This window comes from Heliangelus exortis, chromosome 1 (genome assembly GCF_036169615.1).
Source record: "Heliangelus exortis chromosome 1, bHelExo1.hap1, whole genome shotgun sequence".
Lineage (NCBI taxonomy): Eukaryota > Metazoa > Chordata > Aves > Apodiformes > Trochilidae > Heliangelus > Heliangelus exortis.
Window position 1 is genome coordinate 146,599,556 of NC_092422.1, and position 22,684 is coordinate 146,622,239.

The 22,684-nt window shown below is 40.5% G+C and overlaps 1 protein-coding gene across 11 annotated transcripts in view; it reads right to left on the reverse strand.

The window, feature by feature from the left end:
* The window catches only part of MRTFA (myocardin related transcription factor A), a 98,723-nt gene that overhangs the window by 39,620 nt on the left and 36,419 nt on the right, over window positions 1-22,684 (reverse strand). For 2 of the 11 annotated variants that reach the window (XM_071731683.1, XM_071731679.1), the window contains exon 1: window positions 9,345-9,785. The exons of 7 other annotated variants lie outside the window; for them this stretch is intronic. In XM_071731683.1, coding sequence (XP_071587784.1) covers window positions 9,345-9,471 — 127 coding nt within the window. In that variant the 5' untranslated portion in view covers window positions 9,472-9,785. Of the gene's footprint in view, window positions 1-9,344; window positions 9,787-22,684 lie in introns of those variants that run through there. 2 more of the 11 variants (XM_071731675.1, XM_071731689.1) reach the window with 2 other exon arrangements.

Consider the following 22,684-nt stretch of genomic DNA (forward strand, 5'->3'; position numbering starts at 1 on the left):
ACTTTGGCTTCTTTAATAGTAAAATTTAAAAATCCAATAAATGTATTAGTGTTAGTACATAGGTCTTTCTCTTGAACACACAGAAGCACACTTTTATAATAAAATCCTGGTACACCTAGTAGTCCAATTCACTGAATTTGCTCACTGAAAGTGAGCTCACTGAAAGTGCTCACTGAAACTGTTAAAATAGGATGCTAAGAAATTAGCCCGAATAAGATGTAACCTGGTATATTTAGTAAAATATGCAAAATGTAAAAATGTGCAACAAGTTTGTCAACAGGAAAAGTTGGCTTGCCTTCTGTGCAGGGTACTGATTTTTATGAAATCGCTTTGTCCTAGTAATACTGGTTAAGTGAAAACTAAGTAAGTGGTTGAATCACTAGGCACACATCCATATCTCTGGAATCTGGCTGCCACGCATGATTCAACAAGATAACCTATAACAAAACACTTAGCTGGAAAGGTCTAGCTAAAATTGACACACCAGTACAGTAAATATTATCTGTAATCAGTGTTTGTTGGTGCCTTCTATCTATCCATTGTTACTATCTATAGCTGGAAGAGAAGCCTTGAGGAGGGAAAAACAGAGAATTTCCCAAATCCCCATGTAAACTCGACTCACAGTCTATACTGATTTGTATGTTTCCGTGAAACAATGAGCAAGGAGGAACTAACATTGCCCTTAACCACCATGCAAAGAAGACCCTAGAAAAAATTCTCCAAGATAACTTAATGTGACATGGCAGATAGGGACAAATGAAGGAAAAAGAAGGAATGGGTAGAAATATCCTGACAATCAGATCTACAGCTGTCTACTAATGTGATGGCACAAAAGTCAAGCTGCTCAAGGGAAAAACAAGTTTGAACCATTTTCTTTTTTGTTGTTGTTGTTGTAAAGGTAGAGGTATCTCTGCTTATAAGAGGAAAGAGTTGCCAACATCTTTATTTGCCTTAAGGATTACACATGGGAGTTGCTCATATTTTCTTCTGAAAAATTAGAAGAAAAAAGGAAAACCATGTTGCTTGGCGATACATCAGAATCTGAGCAATTTTTCATTTTACTTAAGGCTCTGGGTTCAAGGGATAATATATTTTTCTGTTTCTAATTAGAAGAAAACAATCTTGAGACAGTGCCAAGACATATCCATGAAACACGATTGATTAGACATGTTGAAAATCCTAAAATTGATTAGGAAATCTTTCCATGCCTCTTTCACCAATAAGAGACATAGTGTAACATTTTTTCATTCACAGTTCACCCCCCATATTGAAACTTCTGCTACAGCACAGCACTCCAAAAACTTCCTCAAACATTTCTCTGAGACTGCAGTGTTGGTGCAATGATTCAGCCTTCCTCTGCCACAGGGTACCCTCTACAGAGACTTTAAGAGCTCCCTTCACAGAAATCATCCAATGGTCAAGAAGATACCACAGAACTCCTGTGGCAACAGCTGGAATGCCTCAACATATGAGCTGTGTTTTGGGGTTTTCCACTTAAATGAGGGATAATTCTGTATTTCCAACAGCATTTCAGATTCTTAACCACCTAAAGATTTTTGGTTTACTGAAATCAAACGTAAATGAGAGCAATTTTTTTTTTTTTCCACAAGTGGTAGAAAAGGGACTTAAAAGCATGCAAATTTAATACAAACCCAGAAGTTCCTTATAAGAAGTAATTAACCACTTATAAAGGGAACTCAGAAAGCTGGCATTTAAAATTTTAAATCAGCTATCTTGAGCATCTCCCAACTTCAGTTGGTTGATTGTGCTGACAGTTGCTTCATGGAACAAAAGTCTTTTTGCCCAACATGCACATTACATGCAAAATAAAGACTCGGAGCATTCCCATCTACCATTCTTGCCACCAGCTTTTGTCCAAGCCCCAGCATCCTCTCTTAGCAAGAACTTCAGGTAGATGCTACAAGGAATTACCATATTTCTTTAATTTATGGTGGTGAGACACATCTTTGCTGTTTTCTCAAAGACACATATGCCACAGACATGGCATTTGAGGTTGAAACAAAAATCCCAGCCTTTTACTGGAACAGACTAATGACTATGTAGTTTAAATACAAATTCTATTACAATTCTGTTTCTACTGAATTACAAGATTCAGCTAAGGACATCATATCGCTCAACATGAAAAATCAGTTCCTTCACAGCAGCCCAATATGGTAGCATTACACATAAAACCACACTGAATTTCCTCGAACTCTTTATGCTGTGACCACTTATCTACCTACTACTTTGTATTTCCCTTCTCTTTGAATATTTATTTTCTTTCAAAACTTTAGACTTCAGATCTTCGGGACTGACTTTCTTGGGTTTTTCCATGAGGGAAGATCCGCAGCATTGAAAACAAATCCAACTATGCATCTTATTGTGGTTCTTAAGTGCTACCATAGCTATGGATAGCAAAATAATATAGTTCTGTGTAACAGGTCAATCAGCAAACTAAAAAACTCAGCATTCCAGAACAGTTTGCATGACCACTCACTTCAAACTGGTGGGCAAATTCTGCAGATGTTTAAAATGTTACTGCTGGCTCAGTCCTTTACTGAAGGGCACAAGAGGAGACTGCCAGCAGCTGCAGGTACTCCTACACTCCTTCCACAGAGTGGAAGGTTCTTTCCAACTGCTAATTGAGGTGGGCTTTCAGTAATCTACTAGAAAAGAAAAGATCAAGTGAAGGGCAAACACGTTTCTTTTCTGTTGCCCCCCTCCAGCAAAGAGACAGGGGAGACAGCTACGTGGTGACAGTGTTTGCAGCCTCTGTAGTCAGATTCATGGTCACATGTCAGTTCTGAAGACACAATCCTCCTTCTGAACTTGCAGTCAATGTGACAGCTATTATTAGTAGCAGCAAAATGGTCTCTCAGTGAGGCACAAAGGTACTACTAGGTTAGCATCCACTTCCCAAATGAATTCTCCCTTCTATGAAGGGAGAATTTGACAACGCAATACAGAAAAGGGTGTGGGCTTTGCAAGCAGGTTTGGAAGGACTTTCACACTTAAGTACTATACAGAAAAAGGCATGGAACCTTAGCAAAGTGAAGGGAAGAAAAGGAGCATCACAAGGAGCATTCACCAAAATAAGACAGAAAACCCACAACTGCTTACAGGGACAGGTTACGTGTTGCTTGTAATACTGACCAATGACACATTGGGAGCTTGTACATCCTGGCCTTCAGAACTGCTGTGAAATTTGCAGAGATGAGTAACCAAAGAACACAGCTACTGCCATATTCAATTCCTACAAAAAAATAAAGCTGTAGCCTCCATGCATTTAATACTAGAGAAATAGGTAGCACCATGAAGTTGGGGAAACTCCACTCAGAGAAAAGTCAGCAGTGGATCTTTTCCTTCTGCCACCCAGAGAGCATCCCTGTTCTCCCCCAGCAACCCAGCTGGGCAGCACAGTGTTAGTACCCTGATAAGTGTTTCAGTGAGGAAGGTGAAGAGAAAGATGTTAAATGTGTCAGCTTGTAGGGTGCAGCAGAGATGTTACAGGAAATACACTCAGAGTGGTGGCAGACCCTCACACTCCTGCCTATGTTTCAGGTCCCAGAGATGCCTTCTGGGATGAAAAGCACAAATAAAGCTGCAACAGATGATCTCCATCCCTACCACAGAGAAAAATCCATTATGGATATTTCTACTAAAAACTTTCAAATAGCAATTTTTTTTACAAAATATTTTCTTAACAGTTGTTTACTTCTGAAAGGCCATATTAAAATGAGAATCTAGAAAACATGGATTTCACCATTTTTCACTGTCAGTTTTGGAAGGAACCAATGCCCCAAAGCAATATATCCTCCTCCTTATGATTTACCTTCTTAGAAATTTCACATTAGCTTCACTGGGGTAACTAGTCATACTCTAACTTTAGAAGGCAGAGCTGCAGACTAGAAAATTCAAACCTTTGTTTTCTTGGAAGACTTGCTTACTATGTATCACGTATCAAATAAACTTTGGCACTAAGCTACCTGCACAGTTGTTCTACCCATCTGGTTGAACACCGGGCAGGAAATGCCCTGAATACACTGATGAGCAAAAACCATTTTGTAGTTCTTATTAGTAATCACTGTATTGCAATGTATTTCAGCTATTGCAGGTCTGTTCTTTGTTTGGAGAAGTATTAGGTTACGAAATTTTACCTGCCACCAGGTAAAAACATTGTATCTACTTTCATCAGCCCAAGTAAAAGAAAGAAAAACATGAGCTCTGCTCCACTTTAATGCCATTCAGCAGATTATGCATACGTTTACAGTCCTCCTGCAAGAAAGGGGAAAACAATTTGTTCCACAGGCTCTCTGTATGTTTCTGTTTGATAAACCTAAGCTAGATCAGGAGCCATATCCCTTTCCCTACCATAGGCTGCAGGGGTTCTTGGCAAGAAATGTGCTGCTTTAACATTTTGGATCAAAATTTATTGATGCAGCAGGTGACAAGATCAGTAATCCAATGCTCAGAAAAGACTGGATAGATGGGAGTTGGGACACGAAAGGAAAGATCTAAGCAGGCATTTATTTTTGGTATAGATATTCGATAAGTTGCTGATCAATGACTTGCAGGTGTGACAGCATGCTGAAAAATCTGAGGTGACTAGTGACATCTTATAGATGATAAAAGTACTAAGATAAGACTTACAAGGCAGCCTGATGCAGATCCAAAAACACAAGCTGAAGCCACAGCTATCACTGACTCTTATCTTCTTTGGGCAGGAGAGTCTCAGTGACATCTGCCTGGGAAGGACTCTGAACAAGCATTATTTATAACTGCAGGGGCTGGTTCTGGATGCAAAACAGACAACTCGAGCTTAAGTTCTGTTTTGAAAAAAGCATCTGCTTTTTAGCAGCTCCCAGGAAGTCTAAGCATTAGCCTTTGCTATTTAAAAGTATAAATACAGATATTTTCTTTAAAAATCCCAAATTTGAAAACTACTTAATTTTTTCCAAACTTTATTAATGTTTCCCAGTTGCTGGGATTATCAGTACCCCAGCACCAGTGTTGCTGAACATGAATCACAGTTTATCTGTGAAGAGAATACAGTTGGTAGGGCAGGAAAGTACTTACTGCAAATTTTACTTGGTATTACTAGCTCAAAGCATTTTCTGCATAAATGCTACTGACAGCTGCACTCATTGCACCACACCCAGTTTCTATTCTTTTTTTTATTTTTTTCTGCATGCCTTGAGTACTTACATCCCCTTGCCCTTACAGGTCACAGTCTACAACTCTTTCCTTTTAATATTACTTTGCATTAAAGAATTATAGTAGATGCTTTTGGACAAATGAAGTAGATCACAGAGTGGTAAACAAGCAAGCCTCTGTTGCTCTCCTCCTCCTCCTCCCATTCCCAGCATGAAAATAGCCAGGGCTGAAGCAACAGCTGGGGATCATTACACTGACAGGAATAGTTCAGTAAACTCCAAGAGGGGAAAATATGTCATATCAAAAAAAACAAAAAAGACATTAGGGCAGCAGGACCAAAAAAATACGTGAATTCAACTCCAGAGATAACGCTACAACTTTCCCCATCCACTGACAATGACTAACTTATAAAAACCTTGGTCACATTCAGTGTTAACCCTTTCTCAAAGCTTTCCACTCACATTAGAAAGTTGACATACATGCTGAAATATTTCTAAGCCTTCACAGTCAAAGAAGGCACACTGGGTAGTAGGCAAAAATAAATCTAAATTGCCCTCTTACTGCCAGCTTTGAGCTACCTTGCATTCATGTATCATTATCTTACTGTCACTGCACCTCTTACCTTTAAGGCATCATCACAGTCACTATGCTACACAGTCTTACTGAATACATGTTTGGGTTGCCTTTATGCCTAAGAAATGAAAGCATGTTAGCCCCTCATAAATTCAACACATTTTCTATGGTTTTCTGTGTCAGAGCACTTGCACAAAATATTCTGACTTGTGGGATATATCTAGTGTAATTTAGAGATGTGCCTGTTACATTTTGTGACTGGTTCCTGCTGTTCCTTACCCACGCAATTTGCATGAGGCTTCAATTTGACATCTCCCACATCACCTTCGGGTCCACGCAGAACTAGGAAGACAAGGATCAGCCTTTACAGGAAAATGTCACCCTCCATTCCTTTGGGATGCCTCAGACAAGGGGGCTGCCCTCTTTGCTGGGGATCTCCTTGGTGTTGAGAGCTTCCAAGTCTACACGTGCAGGTTCTTCTGCCCTCTGCTGGGTGAGGTGCAGCCACCAAACAGCTTTACCTTCAGGTGCCCAGAGGAGATATGACAATAAGGTCTAGATCACTCATGAAGAAAGCCATATGTTAACAAGCACTTGCATGACTCCTGATCTCTTCAAAGTACTGGATGGATATTAATAGTTTAATCAAAGGCTAAGCTAACTCAAATTACCTCACATTTGCTGTGGACCAAGAATGTGCACACAGTTACTGCAGATCAGATGGCACGCAGGAACTCGTTCATGTGTCTGGGCCCTGAGACACAAATCTTGGAAAAAGACAGCTGAATTTCACTGTCAGCCCCCGTGTCACATTGAACATTTTTGAAGGCAGGACTTGAAAAAAAAAAAAACCACAACATAAAAAGAAAAAAAAAAACCACAAACAAAACCATTTTAGTTTATGAACAATGAATGAAAGATGTTGCACAGAGGTGGAAAAGCTGGAATTTTCTTTTGCAACCACTTAATTGTAAGCTACATTCACATGAATGCTAATTAGGTTTTGAGTAGCCTTCTGAAATTTTCTAAAGCTTCCAATTCCCTCTTCATATCTTTTATGAGGGGCTACCATAATGTGTTAAGTGGTCTAGGAACTGCAAACTGGGCTACGGTATTTGAAAACCAAATAATTCCAAGACATTCTTGAACAGAAAACATGTTTATGGATTCCTGAATTCTAGGAATTTTAGAAATAACTGCCTCACCACACACTTTGAAAAATACTTCTCCACCTCAAATCCATTTCTATGTGGAAAGGATCAGCAGTTCCCAAACGTCAATGTCAAATCCCAATTAAAAAAATATATAAATAAGATTTAGGAGACCATCTGTTGTCCACAGACAAGAAAACAAGATGAAGTCTACTCCAGATAACCTGGTCTCATGAGATTCATTAAGAGAATAGGTATGAGCATTGCCAGCATAATACAGTCACTTCTTATTTGCCAGAATTTATGAAGAGCAAATTTATGAAGGCTGGCACCCCATTCAACTCTGTGGTAACGAGAGGAAGAGAAGAACTTGAATTTTCTGTCCTGGGCAATAACAAAATTAAGCTGTCCTGTTTCTAAGGGGACCAAAAACTAAGGTAAAACAGTTGTCACAGTTTCAACTCAATGCTAATTCTGGAATTCCAGGGCTTCCATAAGGGTTTACATGTGAGTGTATCTGCTTCTCCACTGCCTGCAAGATTTAGCTCTGCAAAATACAGTGCATGCTACAGCATAAATGCAACAAGCATCCCAAGGCTGCAGGAGACTTCAATGGAACTGCAGCAAAGCTACAGGGTTAGTCTTTTCTGACATGAAAGAAGCTGGCAGCATTTATTTCTCTTCCCTACCCTTCCTGTTTGGTACCTGGTAGAAAGCAGCTTTCATCATCACATCTGAATTAGAAACGAATTAGACATGGGCAGGTTGATGATAGTGCTAGACTTTGTAGAGTCAACACAGCTTTTTCAATAACCAGACCTATCCAAGAATTCAATGACCTTAATTCACTTCAACTTGGACTGCAGCAAACATTTTTATATTGACTGAAGTACTACAAAATTGCATTCATTTTCCTCATTCTACAGGTTATCAAACTGTAGAGCTTGTGATACTTAGTGACTGGATGAAAGATGTATCCTGGCACTTTCAAACACAGATTGTTCACCTTCTGTGAAAATCAATACCTTGCAAATACAAGACAGCTGCAAGTTCTGGCTTTTGGGTTTTTTTTTTTTTCCTTTTTCTTTTTTTTTCTTTGTTTTTTTCCACCAAAGATTGATGTGCTGCAGTTCTTTGCCTCCAGAGCTGACAAAGTAATCTGGGAACACTGCCTATACTAATGGATTTATGACTCCCAAACTTGAATTTAAGGACTGTGACTTCAGTTTGCTTTTCCTTTTCCATATTTTTCCACCAAAGAGTATTCCAATGAAAATAAGCAACAAAAATTGTAATATTTAAAAAATCTAATAACAAGCCATATCTCAGTATCTGTTGAAGAGGCTTGGTAAGGGGAGTGACAATAGGGGCAGAAAGTTAACAGTTTTGTTTGGCAGACTCAGCAGGCCTAGAGCTGCATGTGAGAGGAAAATCCTCTAAATCAAACTGTAAAAATCATCTTCCACACAGTGGCCATCTTTCCACAACGGACATGGCCTTATTCTGTCTGGCTTTTTGTCCTTAACTCCTACCACCCTTCTTTTTTCTGCCCAAAATGTCACTGAAAGTCACTGTCCACTCCTCTCAGATCTCATTACTTGCTCTCAAAATTAGTCATCACCTTATTTCTGAGGCCACTGTGCTCAAGATCTTCAATCACTCTTCCAAGTTCCCATTCAAGTTTCACGTGTAGCTAGACAGATACAGTATTTCTCATAAAACATAACTCTGATTATATTTGCCATTAGCATTTTGTTATGTTCTGCCATTCTTCCCTGTAATCTTTTCCCCATGCCTGTTTGTTGCTATTTATTATGCTGAACGCTGTGAATGGATCACAGCTCTCATCTTCTCAATCTTTTCTCAGTCTCTACAGATCTTCTTTCCTCATAGATATCACTCCCTGAAATTTGACCTCTCTACATAATCTTTCTGAATTGTCAAATCCTCATAAAAATCATATGTATTTGTAGAAGAATACAATTTCTAAAACAGATTCACATTTATATATACAGACCCAACTCCTTCCACACTCTCCAAACAGCAACATGCTGAAACTCAAAACATGATACTCTCACCCCTCCAGAGTTTCCACATCAAAACACCCTTAATAAAACAGCCTTAAAACACTGGTCACAAAAGTCCTGTAGACGTAGAGAAGAGGTAGAAACTTAAAATATGAAATTAAAACTTCCAAGCACAAGTGAAGTTGTCCCATTTTGCAGCCACTGCAAATCACTAGGTAACAGAGCTCCAAAATCATTCTGTGACATGCTTACGAGTGCCCTCAGAGACAATAGGTCATAGGAGTCAGTGGGAAACCCAAAATCTGGACTACTGCCCAGAAAACAAAAAAATCACTCAGATTCAGTATGCAAAGGGAAAAAAGGGAAAAGAGGGACAAAAATACACAACCCACAAACCAACTACACAGTGCCTAAAACAAAGAAAGCAGAGCCTGCTAACCTTCTCGTAAGCTGTGGTATGAATCCTGATATGTGCTTGAACAGCTCTTCCCTTGCTTTGACACAGTCTCTGCAAGCGGCACAATCCCAACATAGGCAGGCTGAAGTGTCTTGGCTTTATCCAACATATTAGAGGAAATCCCTGGACCTGAAGGCTGATTCTGTAACACAGGAGGCGTCCCAGGCTACTGGAAGGGGTGCTTAATCCTCACAAGAGACCCAATCACAATCCCTCTCTACCAAGTTTCGGTGAATGCACCCAGTGGGAGAATGGAAAAAAAAAATTATTTTACAGCTAGATTCCAAGGCTGTGCTTGCATAGGAACAGAGAGGTACTCGAGGGACAGACAAATCCTGACAGCCAACATCTAAAGATTAAAATCAGCAAGGCTTTTAAGCAGAATTTTTCTTCCTGCTATCTCAGACCTCAGAATGAAGCCTCACTGAGCAAGCTGCTATAAGCGTTCAGGATCCCACTGTGCAGAGCGCTGCTTATCAACAGATGCGTGGACTTCTCCGTGGGGCCACTGGCAGTAACAGCCAACCTCATTCACCCAAAATAGTGAACAGTTGGTTCCTCTACTCACACTACAGACACCTGCCAGACAGGCAATATCATGTGATTGAGCCCTACCCTCTCTCCCTCTGTGCACACAGCCAGGAGAACACCACCACCCTGAGTGCAGAAGCCATGCTGCCTTTTGTCCCCTCCTGTTTAAGATATTAGAAATGGAATTTGCTTTGTGGAGAAAGCTAAACTGATGATCTGGGAAACAAAGGGTTATTAGATGCCTTTGCTCTGAGACCACGTGCAAGTAACAGAAGGCTACTTCTGTACAAGTGCACATTCTCACCTCTTCTCCCCTTACATCCTTTCTCACAACCTAATAGAAACACCTACCTGAAGATAATCAGCAGCCCCCAGTAAATAACCCACTGCTGCAAGCACTAAAACTTCAGAACCTGTGCATGTATGGAGGCACTCATCTTACCTGGAGCTTATTCAATGTGCATCATGAGCAGATGCCATATGGTTGACAAGCTATGGTTATACACATTACCTAGCATGGCACTGGAATCTTAAGTGTCCAGGGAAGAGCACACTCCATCCAAACACCAGCCAGGAGGTATTCTCCCCAGTCCAGCTGTTGGCTTTGCTGGGTTTTAACCTCCCTAAGCACACATAATAAAAGGTGCAATGAAGCCTGAGGAGAGGAAGGGGAAAAAAAAAAAGAAAAGAAAGAAAAAAGAGGGGAAAAAAAGTTGTCCAGTGAATAGACACACCTGAATAGAAGTAATATCTTTCCAGAAAAAAAAATAATATTTATAGTAAACCGTGTCATCCTACAAACCTGAAGCAAAGATATCCACAAGGACATTACAAAAATAAGAAGACGAATACTCCAAACACTATCGTACCAGTCTCCGTTTCATATTCTGCCCCCCCTCACTGCCACAAATTAAGACAAACATTTCTCATCTCTAAATTTATTTTTTGAGATGCATTTAACCTGTTCTATTAAGCATGGCTAGAGTAACAACCCCAGGGAGAAAAGGTCTCTAATAATGAAGCTACTATCAAAGAAAAGTGGTGTTCAACCAAACTTAAAAATATACAGAATTTTACATGTTTACTAAATAGTGATACTAGATGGCATCAATGACATTTCTGAGTACCTACAGCACTACTCTTATTCTTTGAAATGTTCAACCATCATTCCGAAGTTAATCCAAACTGAAGTTTGGATCCCTCTGGCAATGATATAAAGCTCCATAATCACATTGTTACTAAATTACAAATGTACACTCAACACAAACTCTCATCTTAAATTTAGGATTTGTAAAAGTCAAGTTAAAGGTTCAGTTTCACAATGAACTTTGGCCAATAGGATCAAATTACTGCATAAATAGATGAGCCCACTTTTTGCATGAGCAGTAGCAGTGGTGACCCTGCGGAGAGCTGCCTTGGGAAGCTGACCTGGCAAGAGCACAAGAGTCCTAAAGCCAGGACGAAGGAGAGGAGAAGTTCCAGATCTCCCCTTTCAGCAGCAATGTGCAACTGCACATTGAATCAGGCCTGATGATACTCTGTGCAGACAGGTCTCACAATTACTGTAATAACTAAAGAACAACTACCCTGTGCCAGGCTGAGTCCTACTTCTTCTGGCAAGCAGCACACCACCTGGATGGTGAAAATTATGGTGAAAATACAAGACTCAGCTACAGATGTTGAATACTGGTTTTAATTTGCCAACCAGGGCCTCTGAGCAGCTCACTATAGTGTACAAGGCCTAGGAAGCCTTGTGAGCTGGCTGCTCTCTCCAACTGCCTCACCATTACTCAGGCAGTGCCAAAGCAGCCCAAAGATGCTGCCCAAGGTCTGATGAAGAGAGGCACCAAACAGCTAATAACATGACATGCATCGCCAGTTTTAGCAACTTGATGATATAACCAATCCTCTGCTGCTGTAATTGCCAACTCCAACTTCACAAAGATTTGATCCTCTCAATGCAGTACTGAAGAGCTGCAGGTAAGCATGCAGATATACCTTTCTTCCTCTGCTGGAAACAGCCTGGAAAGAAAATCACCTGACTGGCTCAACAGTAGGTAGAAAAGCCTTTGCTGAACAAGATAGTCTGATTTTTTTTTCCTACAGTATCAAATACATCCTACAGTGATATTTAATGTTTTGAAACAAGGAGCAACTATCCAAAACAGAAAAAGATGGGCCAGAACACTCCAGAAAGGACTTGGATCATGCCCTACATACTGTAAAAAGACAAACTCCAAGGGGTTAATGTTAGAGAATATATTCAACACAAGCAGGCACTTATGGGGTACCTCCTTGCAAAATACAGATGCTGACAGATGAGTAGAGACCAAAAGCAACTTGTCTTGTATGAAACACTGACACTACTGCCTGACATTGATGAGAATTAAGAAGTTAAACAAAAACGTTTAACTTGTTCTATTTGATCCTGATGTATTGGTAAGAGATCTGAAAGTCTGATCAATGATCACATGGACAGAAATGTCAGTGAACTATAGGAACACGTAAGGCCTTTGAAAATCAGCAGGGTAGAAAGGGAAGTCCATTTCACAGCAGAGGCAGGATTTCCAACAACTGTTTCAGTTGCTTCATGACTCCAGAAGAGTAGGATCAGCCCACACACGTCTAACAGTCAGTGTCTTGCACCACCTTTACTCTGGAACTGCCACCAGAAATATCACCTTTATCAACAGAACCACAGATGTATTTGCCACAGATACCTGTTTTGGAAAATATCAGGCTCAGTTGTGATAATCTGTCCACAAGACATCTATAGAGTCTTACATCCTATGAATTTCAAGCTTGAAATGAGATACCGGCTGTGGGGATGTATTTTTCCTCAAGATGCTGCATTACTACTTACAAGTTCACACACAGAAATAAAAAGTAACATCAGGTGAACATAAGGTTTGCACAGATGTTGTTGCTACTACTTCTGAGGCCTAGTGAGAACAGAATGCAATATCTGTATCAGTTATCATTACTTACTCACAATTTTGAACAAATTCAGTTTTATCGTCTTTTGGTTTTCTATCCTCAAAAGCCACTACAAGCAGCATCTTTTTCAAATTCTCATTCTAGGCTAGAAATGAAATACAGAAGAGTGAACCATCCTCAAGCTAAGAGCTAACCCTGATGTAGATATTTGACTTTCAAGTTCCAGAAGCACACAAAATTTTGCCTGTGTGGTTAGCGTCAGACCAGCAAGGTGCTAAAGCTTAAAGCTTGCTACCACCAGAAGGATCTTTCCCAGTTCACCCTCTTCTGTCCTTCTCCCAGCCACACACACTCACTCTTACCCTCCTTAAAAACAGTTCTGACATTCATCTGGTATCTCAATGACCTGATTCAACCTACTGAACAGCATAAACAACATACCAACAGGTGGGATGAGCACCAGAGCTTTTGGCTGGAGAGCATAGCTGGGGAAAAGAGAAAGACTACACCAGTCTTGACACAGGCTAAACTTTGGATCAGGTCAACCAAAACACAAAACTGCATCATTAATTTTATCACCTAAAATGAACATATTATTCAAATTAATACGCAGATAAAAAATTTCCTGACAAGCCACTCACACCAACTTAAAATGTGCTTTTTTTTCCTCCTTTCACCTCCATTTCTCCCTGATGCACCCTTCTTCCCCCAGTAATAACACTCTCAGAGGACACAATGCCTGCAAGGATCTGCATGCACACAGCTTAGAGATGAAATCCAAACAACGTTCTGCTAAAAAGTGGCAAACAGCTGCAATGTAGGCACACTCAGGCAACATGAAAAAAACCTCAGTCAACGTCTAAGCCAGCTGAACCCTTAGAAAGACGTATGAGCCCACTATATTTGAAGATCTGTCTCTGATATTTCTAGCAAGCAGACCAAAGCAGGAAAAACACTGCACCTTCATCACTGTAAACTTTGATGTCACATGACTTTATTAATTTCATACTTCAAAATAAATACAGGCTTCACACTGACACTGCTGCTGCTTACTTTTTTCCAGCTAAAGATCACATTTATGTAATATGAGTTTGCTTTCGATATTCCCAGGATCCTGCCTCCCACCAACAATGACCTTCAGGAAGAAGTAGAAACACCAGGCTGGGAGCACTGTACTCTCCTGCTTCTCCAGCCCTCAGGAAGAGCCTGAAGTTTACATCCTTTGATCTTTTCAACTAGCTGATGACAGCCACTGCTGCACTCAGCATCCAGAAAACTCCTAGACATGACAGGTAGCCAAAGGTAAACCACCATGCAGATGTCAAAAAAGGCAATAGCAGCAGACATGCCTGGGAACCTGGATCTTTGCCGTAGCTTTTGAGTGGCTCTTCAGTCCCCCAGCCCACTCTGGGATATACCATCACCCCCACTTCTGGCAAGTTGGCTGTCACTGAGCTGTAAATACTGAGAGTTGAAAGCATAAAAATAGCTGCTGCACAGGCTGGAAAACCTATCAGATGATGTAAAGGCACTTTTTGAGCCCTCCCTTCCCCCCCTACACCACTTCCTTTCCTATGTCACTTTCTCATTACCTCACTGGCTCTAATTCTGAAAGTGCTTCTCTCTGCATCTTTCAGCTGCCACAGTGAACTTCACACAGCAGCTAGAGCCAAATCAACCCCCAGCACATATATAAACTCTGCCACCCACCCCATTCCTTGGGATTCAGCCAGGATGTTGGTTTGCCTTTCTCCTAAAACACAGCAGTGAGAAGAATCAGTTCTCAGCCCAAGGAATGCAATGCTGACATGCATTTGATTAGCTCCACAGATAAGCAGTTTCCAACCAGCAAGGCAAGTCAACATTGGAAGTGAGGTGTGGAGAGACAACAGCAGCAATGCCCCAGCCCCCTCTCCCTAACACCACGTCACTCAGTCCTGCCTCTCTTCCAGGCTCTGCAGACCTCAGGAGGAAGGAGAGCCAGAAGAAGGAAGCCAAAACTTTTCCCTTTCCCACTTCTCCTTTCCCCAAATGACAAGCTCACTCAGTCGGTGTTAATGACCAAATGTCAACTGCAAAGAGACTGCAGTAGTATTGCTACGAGGCAGAAAAGAGAGGAAGGAGGGAGAGGAAAGGAAGCAGAGATGTCAGTTCACTTTATGGTCCATGCCTCTCCTCTTCCCTCCCGCCCACCAGGACCTGTTGTACTGAGGAAGCCGTGGGGTGTGTTTGTGTGTGTGTGGTGGATTAAGAAAAGGTAAGGGTCCAGAAGCCTACCCCACTGTAGATCATACCAAAACAAAACCATCATGCAGCACATGCTTCTAATATTACTACATGGGAGCGTTACACCCACTCAGAACATGTTGTCTACAGAGCCAAGGGAAGTGGGACAGTGTTTGAAGACAAGTTAGTTCAATTCACTTTATTTAATTGGATTTTCTTTTTAAAACTGGCAACACTTCTGCCAATGCTGAACTCTAGAAAGCTGCAATTACACTACAGAATAGTATTGCCTAGGTAAAGGTTTCCATCCTAGAAGAAAAGCAGTTAGTAGCTGGATTCTTCTGGCTCATTCAGTGGAAGGACCCTTGTCCACAGAGGAAAACTTCACAGAAGAGGGCAGGAGGAAAGTGGAGGAATTAAGAGAAAGAAGTTTTATAGCTAGTTCCCAAACAACTGCAGTCCACTGCTCATACCCAACAAAAACAAGCAAGTAAATTAAAAGCACATATCCAAACACTTTTTTTGTTTTGTTTTTTTATCATCTTGGTCGATAAATTCTGCTTAGATGCAAACACTGTAATGTACCTCTTTATACTTCAAAGTTACCACCCTCCTGCTGAGCCTCCAATACTCGTTGTATGAATGCTCACACCCTGTTCCAGTGCAAAGTTGGGAAGATGAGCTCACATTACCTGTGCTGAGCAAACGAGCTCCACAGCAAGAGCTTACACATCAAGTCTGGCATCTCAAATGTGGGGTGGGAATCTCCAGTGGAGGGGCTTAACTAAGAGCTGCTCCAGCTGCAACAGAATTCTCATCTATTCCTTTAGTTGAGCTATTACCCATCTAACTCTAAAATAACTACTTTAGACCAAAAGAAGTAAGAGTAGTAGCTCCCTGCTCCTACCTAAGAGGAACAGTTTACCTGTTAGAAAAGAGTCAAAGGTTTCAAGCCACAGAAAGTCACCTAAGATTCAAAAGTTAAAATTGTTCTTATTAGACTTCCCACCTACAGTTAGATCTCTCAGTTCACCCACATGGACCCCATATAACTTCAGCCTCTCAAGGGGTAGGCAGATAGGCTCACATGAATGCAGATGTGCATTTCATTTCCACGCTGCCACCACCACACACAGAGGTTGCAGGAAGACTGATATAAAAATAAATATAAACTGTGCTCAGCGAAGAACACAGAGCACAGAAGACCAGACTTGTCAATGCATTGCCTCTTGCAGGTATTCCAGGATTTAATTTAAAACATTACAAAGTTGTTAAAGCAGAAAACACCAAAACATTTGTTTATGCTCTCAAGAATGTAAAAAAAAAAGAAGTTCAGGCTTCCAGACCAAGGTATGTAGTGAACAGCACAGAGCGGGAAGTGAGGCAGTTTTTCATTTGTCTTAAACCAACGTTGTGTTTTTAGGAGGAGTAACTAGGAAAGGACAGGAGAAAGATACCCTTTCCCTCATGTTAAGGCATGCCTAAGAGTTTGAGAAGTTATGTCACTAATTCCTGTGGTTGTTGAGCTGAAGATATCCCACACTTCTCCCTCCCACATCCTTCAGTTTCTGGCAATAAAAGGGTATTTTTTCTCCCTATTAAACCTTCCTGCTGCACGAAGAGTCTACCTGCAAACACTTAGAAAACGCAGCCTGGTTTTCAACGACTCAAGCAGGAGAGAAAAAGCCAGAGGGAAAACTTCACGTTCATGCACTGCTTGTGACAGGATAAGCAAACCCTTAATTTGTTTCTCAGTTTATACTAGCAGAATAGCTACTAGTTAAACCCTCACTATGGGATTGTGACTTTCAACCAGAAAACTACTGTTCCTTTTCCAAACACAACAGTTTAATGGGCAATAAAAATACTGTTGAGGGTCAATATGACAATCATCCTTGATTAATCTGACACGTAATTGTAATCCCACAGTCCAGATTTTCTATTTACTCTTTATGGTTGCAGAAGACTGTTTCCCAGCTTGAAGGAACTATGCACTAATGGAGGCAGAATTCTACTAAGATCATAAACCATCCCACTCATTTAATGCTGGTAGCCAACGTTAATAATTTTAGATGTTTCTTCCACTATTTTTTCACTAAAAATTGTCCAAGTGCGTTGTCACAGTCAGGTAGTAGTGGCATCTTGGATGAGGTGGAGCAGGAGAGGAAATTTTACAATACTTACAAACCAATTCAGTGGTTAGATGCTACTGAAAGTGCTGGTCTCCTTTTCCATTGCCACAGACTCTCATCTCATCCCACAATACAAAACTACTTATTGTCAGGAGTATTTGAGACAGGAAATAATCTTATTCGCAGAATGTAAAATTCAGTTCTTGCATTGCCAAAGATCTACAAATCAACTCCAATGTCAAGTGTTCAAACCCCTCCTTTAGAGCTGAAACTCTCAGCTGTCCCCTGGATAGATGCCAACCTCAAGCTTTCACAGCAGCTTCAACAACTAAATTTATGTTTCCGATATAAAGCTGTATGGCCCATTTGAGTTTTAATCTTTAGCTGCAACATAAAATAAACCTGAGACAAAGTCAAGGCATGCAGTCATTCAATCTCATGGAAAGGACTGTACTGACCTTGGAAAGAGCTTCCAGGGTCTGATATGGACTCATTCCCCCTACAAACATGCAGACATTTCAGACCTTAAGTAAAACATAGAGGATGACTTTCAAGGCAAGACATACTGAGACTGGATTTGGGATAGTTTTTACCTGCATGCCACTAAATTGCTCAGCTTTTGATTAGCAGGGAAAGAATCCTGATTATGCTAAGGTGGAAGGAGCCCTTTGATGCCTTCATGGGACTCACATGTTTATCACTTCAGGAAGATACAGTTTTGACAGTACTTCCATCCCTTTTCCATACACTATATTTTTAAGTAAATTGTATTCTGCATTAATCAAACCAAAGGCTTGCTTTTCTTGGAGCTGTTCAAGGCTATAACAGAAGACAGACTCCTGGTGTGAAAGTACAATTTCAGTTCACACATCATTTGTACCTCTCCCCAGTGATTTGGTCACAATACTCACAGAAACAAATGAAAACAGTGTTTTTCCCAAACAACCTGAACTGACCTAAAATATCCATGCAATTAATGAGAAATCTCATTTTTCAAGTATTTAAAAGAACCATTTCTAGGTAGTAGAAAAAGGCTCACTAAAAAACAGGCTCAAGTAAGGAACAGTAGTTTTGCAGACTGAGCCATAAATACAAGAGCTCCCTTCAGTGAAAAGCAGGGCCAGCTACCTTGCTTTTTCTGTTTGGTACCTACATACAAAGAATTGCTATGTAACACTGTAGCTTTACATCCTAAATTTACTCTACCTATATCCATGTTCCAAATCTCTGCCTCAAGGACCTTTCCACATATGTGACACTAATTTTTTAAGCACCCATGATACTACCATCACTGTCAAAAAAAAAAAAAAAAAAAAAAAAAGCAGAAAATATTTGAGAGCAGTAGGGAAAGTACATACAAAATTCTGCACATAGTTACATAGTTTGATCTGACCTGTACGGTTACCCAAAAGAAAGACAGAATGGGAGGAAGAAGGCACAGGCCTCCTTTGCAAGGTAGATGATTAGTTCTGGAATAAATTTCTCTCATATCCAAGAGTTCTGCTAATTCCAACCATAAGAGCAAAGAGAAAAGGCAAGTAAGCAAGAGGATGTACCCTCTTCTGTTGTCCCAACAAAACCTGCCAAACCTTAAGAGTTTTAATCCTTAACTGGCTTAAAAGCATTAAAAGGCACATAGCGTAAGTGCTTATAATTGTAAAGATAACTGTGCTTGGAACAGCATGTTCTGATTTGGGCCTCATCTTTCTGTTCTGCTTCCCTCCTCCTAAATCTGTGAGCTCATCTGAAACAACATGCAGAAAAGACTGTTTGGTCCCTCTCTTTCCGCAGCTGTCTGACACTTCTAAAGAACTTCTTTAATGTTTTGCTATCAATTGTTAAAGTCAAAACTTCATAGTCATCAATTCTAGACAATTCAGTTCTATTAATACCTTTTGGCTTGATAGCCTGGGATAAAACAAGCACAGGTATTTACATGTAACACAGACTGTGTATCAGAACTGGAATTAGAAGTCCTAGCATCCTTCCCTGGCTGCCAAATGTATGTTATGAACACAGTGGGGACACAAGACAGGGACAATTAAGGTGGGACTACATAAAAGCTAACAGATTGGTAATTTAATTGAATAGACAAACATATCTGAAAAAGTTATGGTTTTACATGCCTGCCAGTTCTTAGCATCTGACAGGACTTGGATGCTTGTTCCTGATTCAGCTAACAGCTGTCTTAACAGAAGTCATTTGCAAACAAACTCTTTAAAACAAAAACAACTTCACCAGGACAGATATAGCCATGTGCTTACTGCTGGCAACCAATCCATGATAAGTCCAGAATTTACAACAAACTCACAATTTTCTCCTATCAGAAGATATTTTTGCCTGAGCAAGACAGCTATTGGGCAAAACTGCCTTCAGGGTTGTGCTACAATGTTGAAAGACAGATGAAGTAGAAGAGAGGAGCACAGTGGAATTGTCTACCCTGGCTTTGTCAGGCTTTTGACACTGTCTCCTGTAAGATATTCATAGAGAAGCTGATGGAATAAGGATACAGTGAGATGGACCCAGAGAATGCATCAACACTTGCAGAGACCAAATGGCTGGAAAGCAGCTTGTCAGAAAAAGGCCTGGTGATCCTGCTGGACACCAACTTGAACACACCCAGCAACACGCTCTTGGGACAAAGAAAACACATGGTATTATCTGCTGCACAAGCAGGAAGGTTCCCAGCAGGACCAGGGAGCTGGTCCCCTGTGAGGCTACATCTGGGGTGCTGTGTCCATTTCTGTGCTCCCCAGTACTGGTGAGACATGGACATCCTGGAATCCAGCAAAGGGCCATGAAGTTGATTAAGGGACTGAAGTATCTCTTCTGTGAGGAAAAGCTGAGGGACTTGGGAGTGTTCAGCCTGAAGAAGGATCAGGGGGATCTTACGTAAATACCTGAAGGGAGGGTACAAAGAAGACAGAGCCAGGTTCTTGTTAGTGGTGCCAAGGGACAGGACTAGAGGCAAAGGGCACAAACATGGGAGATTCCCTCTGAACATCAGAAAACACTTTTTTTACTATGAGGGTGACTGAGCACTGGCACAGGTTGCCCAGGGCAGTTGTGGGGCTTCCATGCTCAGGGATAATCAAAAGCCATGTGGACATAGTCCTAGACAACTAGGTTTATGTGGCCCTTGACTGAGTGTGTATGTGCTGGGGGTGAGGGATGGGGGGGTTCAGAGACGATGACTTTGAGATTCATTTCAGTCTCAACCACTCTGTGATAGAGGTGTAATCATCCCTTTTCCAGTGGTTTGCTTGCTGACTCCATAGAGATGTCACAGTCACAGAGTAAAACCAAACAAAAATAAATTCTGATAAGACAATTCTCATAATGGGGAATGCACATCTTTTTATTATTCTCCTAAAAAAAAATTAAAAAAAAAAATCACCCACTTCTAGTTTCATGCATTTCTTAATTATTTGAATCTGTCATGCAATGTGTATTTTTCCTTGCTGCCTGATTTTTTCTCTTTCCTAAACTTACTGCCCAGCCACTGCTCACTGGTTCCATGGTTCAGCAGCTTTCTCATTGTACTGATGACTTCAGAGTTGAAATTATTTCTTTTCTGCCTCAGTTTCACTGTTCAATACAGTTTAAGTGATGTGAAATTAAATACTCCAGCATCTTGCTCCACTTCTCATCATTCCTTCTTTTTGATGACTTTAGGCTTCATAAGAAAGTTCAGTGAGTTAACAGCTCACTGAGGCAGCAGAAAACTTTTTTTTAATTGCTTTGTTTTTAAGAGAAATTATATTTCTCATAAAATAATCCAATCTTCCAATGTACATCCAAGGCAGCTGGAGCTAAGTAGCAGGTGCACTGAGCTGCTAATGATGAAAAACAGAGGAGTGAAGAAAAGTACAGCTTCTTCACTTCCAATTGGTCATGACAAACCACAGGGGCAGTTCAAACTATCTCCTGTTAAATTTCACCTTTGAGTTAAGTTTCTTCATTTTAGACCCAATTTCTTTACCATAAAGAGGCTGGACCCCAAGAGACAGAGCTGCCATGTTTCTGCTTGGAATATTCTGAAGATAAACATACAAGCATGTGATGTGTAGATTAACAGAGCATGTACAATAAAACCAACACTATGTGGATACACCAGGATTACTCTTTGTACTATAAACACACTATACTTAATTTGCAAAAGCACAATATTTTCCAGATCCATCAGATTTATTATGATTATCCTGCAGAAATGTCTGGCATTTCTGAATGCCTTCTGTTTTCCCAGTTACTGGGATGTAGTTCCAGCATGGCAGCTAAGTATCTGGAAATTCTGCACAGGTCTTAGAAGAACTCCTGTGGTCCAGAGAGGAGAGGGGAGAAGAGGATGGAAAAAAGGGGACAGTCTGGGAAAATCAGATATACAGTAGTCATACCAGAATTTACAGGGAAAGATAATATCCATTATTAGCTTAAACCTCTGGAAATAAGAGGTCCCACAATTTAGGCCCCTAGCTTTCTACAGCCAACTCATGCTTCAGGGTGAAGTACATATGTTATGTTCTACAATACTTTTTCAGGCTGCAATTCTGCTATCAGCATCTTGAAGTCAGTGTTAGATGAATAAAAAATGCACAGCCCCCTTACACCAATTAGAGAGAACTACCTAAGCATCTGACAATGCCAGAATTATGATTTTAGAACAGCCTTTCCCTACGCAGTCCTCCCACACTTTTCCATCTTCTGCCCCCAACTCTTCTCCTTCCTTTAACAAACCAGTTATTTCACCATTCTTTACTAAAGAACTGATTTTTCCCTCATGCTTGCTATCCAAATTATTACCTATTCAAAACTCTAAGTCACGCTCTGCAGTATCCCATCCTAATTAAATCAAAGGAAAGAATAGTTTGCATAAATAACATTTTCAAGACCTAGTTTTAGCTTCTAGATTTTGCAGCAAAGTTTCCAGCCCTGCCTCAGGGCCAGAAGGTTAAACATTTCTCAATGACGCAGGCTCCCTTAGCGAGAGAGTGACGAGGAAGTGGTCCAAAAAACCTCATTCTTCCCAGGCACTAAATCAACAACCACAGCAAACAGTCAGTGCCTCTCTCTGAGGAAAACTGGGAGGAGTGGAGCAAACTCTTATTCTACACAGTCACTTAGTCTGCTGCCACAATGTAAAAACCCAATACAAGAGAACAAAACATAACAAGAGAAAAGAAGTAAAAATAAATTAAAAACAAAACACAAAAAAACCCCCCAAAAGACAAAAGAATAGATATTAGATAGTGTATAAAACATTTATACAGAAATTAAGAAATAAAAAACAAAAAACCAGCACCAAACCCCACAACTTAAATGTCTGTAGAATATCACATTTCTGTTTAAAATTGCTATTTTTTCCTTGTATGTTTATGTTGCCACTACCTTTCTTGCTTAAACTTAGATGCTTTGACCTTAAAATGGACTGAAATTTTTCTGCCTGAAAGACAACTCTTCATACTCTACACTGTTCCAGACACTCACATGTTAGCCTCT